Source organism: Pholcus phalangioides, unplaced genomic scaffold (genome assembly GCF_987345545.1).
Source record: "Pholcus phalangioides strain wild (caught in Gottingen) unplaced genomic scaffold, Ppha-v1.0 ptg000041l_1, whole genome shotgun sequence".
NCBI classification, from domain to species: Eukaryota; Metazoa; Arthropoda; class Arachnida; order Araneae; family Pholcidae; genus Pholcus; species Pholcus phalangioides.
Window position 1 is genome coordinate 3,785,592 of NW_028301627.1, and position 8,990 is coordinate 3,794,581.

General features: G+C 37.8%; 1 protein-coding gene across 2 annotated transcripts; it reads right to left on the minus strand.

The window, feature by feature from the left end:
- Positions 1–429: 429 nt before the first annotated feature.
- Positions 430–7,248, minus strand: LOC149065084 (uncharacterized). Of its 2 annotated transcripts, none has more exons than XM_089254538.1 (2): positions 7,189–7,248; positions 430–3,030 (listed from the first exon to the last, which is right to left on the minus strand). In XM_089254538.1, the coding sequence occupies exon 2, from the start codon at positions 2,293–2,295 to the stop codon at positions 1,195–1,197; it is 1,101 nt and encodes a 366-aa protein (XP_089110664.1). In that variant the 5' UTR covers positions 2,296–3,030; positions 7,189–7,248; the 3' UTR covers positions 430–1,194. The 2 variants fall into 2 exon arrangements, with proteins under 2 accessions (XP_089110664.1, XP_089110663.1); XM_089254537.1 differs by lacking the exon at positions 7,189–7,248 and adding an exon at positions 5,877–6,135.
- Positions 7,249–8,990: the final 1,742 nt, after the last annotated feature.

The following is an 8,990-nucleotide window of genomic DNA, read 5'->3' on the forward strand; positions in this document are numbered from 1 at the left end:
ATGCCATGCTCCCTGTTTGCTAGGCACCCAGCTTGTATATTTCGATGCCAGTACCCACTCCCAAGTCTAGGTATTTTTTTCCCATGTTTTGACTTCAGAATGTGTTTACCATTAATTTCAAAAGTTTTATCCTAAAATAAATGAATAAAAATACATAAATAGTGGTTGATGCATATTTACATGTGTCGAGTGAATTGTAATATTCCAGTAAAAACCTAAACCTTAGTTTTAATGAAAAATAATCACTCGGTACATTGAATACCGGTACAACTTAGCTTGACAGAACTACTTACAATTTAGTTTGAATTCATTAGAGATTTGTTCTGCACAAATGTTCAATTTCTCGAATAGTTTCAAGAACATTTTTGAAATACAGTAGATGAAGGATGAGCATCTAGAATAGAGAACTACAAAGCAACGCATGCGAAATCTCTGCTAATATACTTTTAATATGATTAGTTACAGAGGTGATACATTAGCATGTATGTAATCACAAAGCACTCAACTAATATCATCCAATAAGAAAACAGTTTCGAACATATGAAATATTTGCTTGTGATACAACAATTAGAAAAGCCTCTCAATAATAATTCGGAAGTCATCAATTACGAAATGTTTCATCTGTATTTTTAAATATTAATCACAGACTCACAAAGACGTACTATAACTATAGCTATTGACAATAACCTGTGAAGACAGAAACTTTATTAAAAAAATTTACACATAACAAATATTCGTGTTGAACATTATTTTCAGACACTTTTCCTTCAATTTATTTCGGGCAACTTGGCACTATCACAAAAAATAAAGAATGTGGTAGAAAAAGCTTTAATCACATGCGAAATATTTAGCGTTAATACTTTCAACAAGAGACGTTTAGCATGTTCATATGGGATACTGAAAAAACCCAACAAACATCGGTTTAGTGCACATCGAGAAAGTTTCATTGATATCTTAGTCTCTCCATGCCAATCAATAAAAATTACGCAGAAAACTACTCAATCTCGTTAATTGGCAAAAACCTTGCACACTTTCTGCCAAAATAAAACATTCACTTTCTTTTTAAAACAGATTTTGCAAGATTATTTATTGGGCTCTTTCATTTACTCATTTTTCCTGCTAACACTCATCATTATCACTTTAAAGAGGTTCTGGGTCTGCCACTGAGATATCGCGATGAGACATATTCTTATGCTAAACCATTTGGTTGACGCTATAAATTTCATTTGAACTCCCTTCAGAATGAATCAACTTGTGCTTCTTCAAATTAGAAGTGGTTGAAAACTTCCGATAACAAAAATCGCATTCGTGTGGTTTCTCCCCAGTGTGGACTCTTTTGTGTACGTTCAAATTGCTACTGGTAGAAAATGTTTTACCACAGATATCACACTCGTGTGGCCTCTCCCCGCTATGGACCCTGATGTGTGATTTTAAAACTCCTGCTTCGGAAAATGTTTTACCACAGATTTCGCACTCATGCGGCTTCTCCCCCGTGTGTACTCTTTTGTGTATGTTTAAAGCACTTACTCGAGAGAATGTTTTACCGCAGATATCACATTTGTGTGGCTTCTCTCCACTATGGACCCTGTTATGTAGTTTTAAAACGCCTAAACGGGAAAATGTTTTACCACAAATTTCACACTCATGTGGTTTCTCTCCCGTGTGGACTCTTCTGTGCATCTTCAAACTGCTGTAGGAAGAAAACGTTTTAATACAGATTTCACACTTGTGTGGTCTCTCTCCACTATGAACGCCGTTGTGTGATTTCAAATGGGCCACACGGGAAAATGTTTTACCACAAATTTCGCACTTATGTGGTTTTTCTCCCGTGTGGACTCTTTCGTGCATCTTCAAACTGCTCTTGAAAGAAAACGTTTTACTACAGATTTCACACTTGTGCGGTCTTTCTTCACTATGGACCCTGTTGTGTAATTTTAAATCATCTTTTTGGGAGAATGTTTCACCACAGATTTCACATTTATGTGGCTTTCCCCCAGTGTGGACTCTTTTGTGTATATTAAAATTGCCACTACAAGAAACCGTTTTACTACAGATTTCACGCTCGTGGGGCTTCTTCCCAGTGAGGACTCTTTTGTGTCGGTTAAAACTGCTTCGGTCAGAAAATACTTTACCACAGGTTTCACACTCACGTGGCTTCTCTCCCGCGTGGATTCTTATGTGAATGTTTAAACTGCTACTTTGAGAAAATTTATTGCCACGGATATCCCACTCGTGTGGCCCTTTTCCACTACGAACCCTGTTTTGTAATTCTAAATTGCCAGCTCGAGAAAACATTTTACTACAGAGTGTGTGACTTCTCCCGAGTGTGGACTTTTTTGTGTCAGTTCAAATCACTGATGTCAGAAAATGTTTTGTACCAATTATTATACTCATAATGGCTACTCTCACGGGTGGAATGTTTGGTGCGTGTTTGAATTTCTCATGTGGCATTTACGTGTGCCTATTTAAAGTGTCAATTGAACAAAACGTTCTTCAACAGTTGGATGTGGTTTCCTTTCCGCGTGTCTTTTTTTATAGATTCAAACTGATTTGTTAAAACGTTTTACTACAGGTATTGCACTGATGTAAGTTTTCTACATTATTGAGATTGCTTCCATCCTCATCATCTTTGTTTTATGTGATCTCGCAAATGATTCATCCATATTATTAAAGATGTGTTTGAACAGAGAGCAGACAACATATTCTTCATATAATCATTTTTTTGGATATTATGCCGAGGTGAGGTGAACTAGGAAACAATAGTCATCTGGTTTCTATCGTGAATCGAACCCAAGTACTCATACAAACAGGACAAGTGCGCTACTATATACACCACTAGACTCACGCGGACGACCTCACCTTCCTTATTTCACGCACTCTGGCCTGAGTCTGTATAACTGAATGAATAATTTGTTGTAGTTTCTGCAGTTCTTGTAAAGTTGGATGTGTTAAAGAAACTTTCCTCTGCATATCCTCTTGTAAAGATTTGGCTGTTTTATGATGGATATAATGATGGAAATCTTTGATTACCTACAAAAGGAAAAGTATCATCATCACAAAGTCTTAATCTATTTTAATCAAGGCTGGCAAGTTTTTGAGCAGTATAGTAAAAGCCATGGTACGACGGTCGACCGGAATGTAGTACCTATTTGCGCATGCGTGCCATTTTAGCGGCGGCAGGTGTCCGACTCAAGAGCAACCAGTTTCAGTCAGTTATTCTCTAACTGTGTACAAGTTTGCATCGCAATGATCGCGTTCTGACAGCCTTTGTTGTTTTGGTGAGTGATCAAAATGTCTAAAAAAAATTGAGCGTGCCGCTGTTTCTGAAGTAAGGATGTAATTCGTTATCTGAACGCGCTAAAAATGTGCGGCCAAGTGAAATTTTTATGAAAATCAAAGACGTGTATGGTGATGGGATAGATGAGTCATCTGTGTGATCATCACACTGAAGAAATTGCGTTAGTCGATACGCAGAATCGAAGGCGCGGAATGCTGCGTAGTAGCATTGTGCTTCTGCATAACAATGCATAATCTAACGTTGCCGAGGAAACGAAACAAATCCTTGAAATGTTTCATTGAGAAATAGTCAATTGTCCTCCATGTAGTCCTGACTTAGTCCCTCGTGACTATCATTTCTTCACCAAACTCAGAGTTTCTGGGAGAAAAAAACGTTCGCAAACTATGAGGAGCTCGAAGAAGAGGTTACAACTTTTCTTCATGGAATGGCAGCAGATGACGATGGTGACTGCATTCACAAAAGCTCGTTGCAAGATACGACAAATGTTTGAATTCAAATGGGAACTACGCAGAAAAATAGCATAAGATATGAAAATGTAAAATGAAAGGTTTTACAAAAAAAATTGCAAATAGTTAGTTTTTTCTTATTTGTATACGGGTATCACTTTCCGGACGACATACGTATTTACTCATACTGTCCAAAGCGCCTGCCTCTAAAACCGTGCAAGAAAATCAAAGTAAAAGATAAGGTCATAATCAGATAAAAAATTATTAAATTAAAAACACTTAATTTCAACAGTTATATGACTAATATTAATTTGTTATACAGGGTGTTCTGTAAATGGTCCAATAAACTCAGAGGGTTGTTAGTAGACATCAAGGAGAACAAAAATTGCAATGGAACATGGTATAGCAAACCACGTTGAAGGTGAAAATTGCGAAAAACGCATGCAGGTTTTGACGTCACGCTGGAACGGCAAAATTAAAATAATAACTACAAAAAGATTTATTTGGTTAATTTTTACGAGTTGTTGAATTTCTGGACGCGCTCAATGATACCAGGTACGTTTACTACCGCAATAGCGCTAATTTACATCGTCCGCAGTGCGTGATCCCAGCGCATGCGTTTCGCGACGTTGCTTACCTCAGATATGGTGAACGAACCCACGAACGCATTCAGCGATCAACTTACATCAACTTTTCGTCTCCTCTGGACTCAGAGCCTGCATGCGTTTTTCACGATTTCAATACATCATAGCTCCGTTCACATAGAAAAAAGTGATTTAAAATCCGCTTCAAAAATTTCACCAATGATCATTTGATCATTTTTGTCGCACCACGGTCATTTTCTGCACACGAAGGCTAATTAGACCGGGACCTACAATTTATTGCCGATTCCGAACGGCATGCTTGTTTTTTATACTCATCGAGAGGTTGGTACGCTAACCCCTCGATGGGGGACCCCTGCGGTAGCAATTTTTTGCTGCGGTCAAGTCGCCGTTTTTGTTGTATCCCTGTGTCAGGAAAGTTTTCTGACAAGGACGAACCGGGTATCGAACTCGCGACACTTCTAAACATCCTCTGGTACTTTAGGCGAGTATCTTATCGACCGGGCTACCGCGCCCTTTCACCAATGACTGCTCTTCATTTATTTCCTTATCAAGGAAACAATTCGTCAAGCGGGTGCTAGAACTCGCAATATTTGCACATGCGAACGAGGTTTTTAACATCTCGAAAAGTATGAACACACAAACTTAATTTACTCATTGCTGCATACAGAATATTATTTTGTGAATGGGGGGGGGGTCTGTGACTTTCATTTTTTACAATCTTATTGGCACGGGAGGGGAGGGCTGGACTTCATCTTACTGGCACAAATTGCCCGTGGAAACAAAACGCTAAAAACGCGCGGTCAAACTCCTTCCAAAGAAAACACTGAATGAAAAAGAAATAATCGAGAAAATGTTTTAAAAAAATTGAACTGATAAAAAAAATGTTGGGAGTTCCGAAAAGTTCCACAAGCCTTAATAGAAACCCTCATTCTCAAATTACCACCACCTTAGAATTCCAAGTGCTAGAACCAGGGCCGCAACTGGGGGGGGGGGGGGGGGGGCAAGCAGGTCTCGTGCCCCGGACCAGAGGAGGTACAAATTTTATTCTCAAACCTCTCCTTCAACATTACAAGGGCGCGCCAAAATGCGCACTTGCCCCGGGTTACTAAGCATCTAGTTGCGGCCCTGGCTAGAACTACCCTTTTAAGTCTCTCGGAAAGAAACCAGGGTTAATTTCAAAACAATCAAGTCCGACTTTTTTTTTTGTTCAACTCTTTCGTTGCCACATTATGAAAAATGAAATAATTATCGTCTACCTGCATGCAAAAGAACAAAAATAATTGAATAATGGACGCGAACTTTTTTAATTAGCGACGGATTCGAGAAATTTATTTTCGAGATGACCATCAAGACACAGGGCAAGGTCCTTAACAGATGGGTTGGCCAACAAGGACCCCTGGGCTTCGAATACCCAGAAATTTAAAAAAATAATTTAATTATTGCTCATTTTTCAACAGAATTTTAACAAGCAAAATAAGCTCGGGAGAAACCTCCTGAAGAATAAAAACGCTACATGCATTTACTAACCGGTACTTGAACACGGATAAATTAGTGAATTCAAGGAAGCAGCGATCCTAATTGTGTCGTTTGATGATCAATTATGGCTATTTAAGGATCAAAATCAACGATCCTTACTGCAGTGCCTTTCTCGGGTAAACATTGTCGACTGTGACCGAACGAATTTCGAGAAGTAAACAGAGGGTACAGTTCGTAGTGGTTGTTGTTTTGATGAATATTTTGTAAATTATTTTCTCTGAAGACATCGTCTATTTTTGAACATTTCCAACCATCATACACAATTAACATATTTTTCTCATGTTCAGCCTTTTTACACATCGAGATATACATTTTAAGTCACTACTTTGATTGCTTTATAATATATGGTCAGCGTATGTTATTTTTCTTTTTTTGGTTTTCAGGTTTGGCAACGCCAGAGAAAGTATACAAACAAAGAAGCGGAAACAAACAATGCTTTCACTTGGCGATTGTGGCTTCCTTCAGCGTTAGTATTTACGCCCTCATTCATCGTGAGATTATTTTACTTTGACTAATTAGTCATCGGTGCATTAACAACGACATTTTGCTCATCGGTGCATGAGGTTTCCGATGACTGAAGATCAATATGGTGCCGGTAAATGAAAGTACGTGAAGTATAAGCATGCACAAAGCATTATGGTTTGTTACCCCCCCCCCCCCCGAAGTCTTTTACGCCGGGTTTTCCCATGATTAGGTGGGTCTTGGGACCATGATTCTCCTAATTTTTATTAATTGTAGAAATTTGGCTAAACAGATGGGAAAAAGTTGTAGCCAAATGACAGAGAGAGAACCTGATTAACAAGACTTGTTTTGAGAAAAATCATGATTTTCTTCATACCCCGTTTTTCATCTTTTACAGCTTCTATGGCAGCTTTTAAAAACCAAGAATCAATGAAATTGCTGATCAAATGAATAGCCCTTAGTTGATTATCACTGAATAATCGTTATTGTTGCAGGAATAATCCGTTAAACTGTACTTTGAATGTGTAATTTTCACAGAAAATTGCTTAGCCCGATTGCGTTTTTCATAGTTATTGTCGCTGCCACCTCCATCATATTCACGGGAAATACATTCCGAGAGTTACCACAAATAAAGAACACACGTTTTTTTGTATATCTCGTTAATTGAACATTATGAGGGTAGAAGGGAATATAAAAGAGAGGGTGCAGTGATTGTTGTCGATGTTTTCTGAAAGAACATTGTGATTTATGTTTACCGTTTCATTTTCTTCATGTCATTAAATATGTAAGAGTGTGTTGACAAGACTTCCTTTACCAATTTTTCTACATGTGAACAACATACCTTAAAGGGATCTATGTCATGAAAAAAATATTGTGCTGATTGAACTTGCGAAGCCCTTCCACTATGTTACTCCTGATGATCTTGCCTTCCGCTTCTTTATCTTGATCGTCTTGATCTGGTACCGCTTCGGGGTGAAAATGGATTTTCATTACGCTTATGGTCACCAAGTTCTCAGATTGCATCCCGAAGCATAACGTAGGGAAATAAAAAAACTCTTTCAATGCTCACCTGTTTTTTTTTTCATCTTCCTTTCTCCACCGCCCAGCAATAATCTTTGTTAGAAATTGGAATAATCCATAGGGCACATACACATGAAATAATCCAAAATTCAAGGTATAAATCGAAATAATCGACACAGAATTGAATAGACAGTAAACAAACAAAGAAAAAAGTCACACAAGAAAATGTGATGTTAAATCACTGGAAAAATTAGTTTCTGTTCAAAGTTACGAGGAAGTTGGCCTGACAGAAACTGTTTAACACTAGAGAATTGAAAAAAAAAAAAATTGGTGACATGAAATGTAACTATGAACAGAACATGAGCAACATAGCGCGCTGAAGGTGAAATGACACATAGTATTACATATATACACAAAAAAACATGTTTTGGATTATTAGTAACTACACCTGTAGGTCAAACTTCGTTCTGGCTGATAAAGGGACCCCCGGACCTGAAAATATCGACTTTGTTTTCACCACCCCCAGTATTAATATTATTTCACTAAGCAGAGTCAAAGCTTTCAGACAAAAAATACAGTGTAATCTAGTTGGATCAGACGAGCACAGCGAAAATAAACAAATGTTTCCGTGGTGTCGCATTTGGGGATTTACTGAAGGGTAGCTAAAGTCCATGCCACCCATCCTTTCCCTTCAATGCTCGCAAATTTGAAAACGACGGTGGGCTTTATCATGTACCCATATGCATTTGCACAAAAACAACATGGTAAGTCTGTCTTTACTTGCCTTAAAACCAGTGACACGCTTTTCTTCTTGGGTGATATATGTTCTTTACTGCATTTTCTTCCAAAATAGTACAGTTTCATCCGCGTTAAATACCTGCTGAGGTGCATAACCCTTCTCATCAATGTCTATTAAGCAAAATTCTCTACAGCAATGTCAGACTCCCTATGTATCTACTTGAAGGGCAATCAGAGATGTATGCAAGATCGACCTATAGAGGGCACGCAAAGGGCTTGGAGGTGAGTCGCAATTAATTACTTGAAGAGAAATTCTCAGTTCTTAGCCTTCAAGTAGCATTGCAATTAAAAAAAATTTATTATAATAGAAAAAAAAATTTTCTTCCGATATTTGTGCCAATAATAAATTTTGGATTACCTTCTGGGAAGAGGGGGTAATAGGAGCCTTGTACCCTTCAATCGCATACGTATCGGATTCCAATATGCACTAGGAGGTAGCGGGCAGAGCTGACAAAAATCTACTGATATAATACTTGAATGGCCCCTCATATGAAAAGAAAGAAGTCATGTATAATAATTATACAGTAACATAGAGTGAACTCCCTTCAATAAATACTGAACTAGGAGTACATAATGAAAGTATTTAAAATCCAATATTTGAAGTAGACAATATATAATCACACGACTACTATACCACTTGTCATCATAGTATACACTATAATATTTTTCTTTTTTGACGGTTTGATTACAAGTTTCATTCGCTTCTGAACTTTTGTTCTCTTCTTCATGTCCTTGTAAGTTGATGTTTTTTGCAAATGGAATGAGGTCTCCTGTGTTTGCATACATGCTTACATGCATGTTGGCAACTTTAGATATTGAATGGGC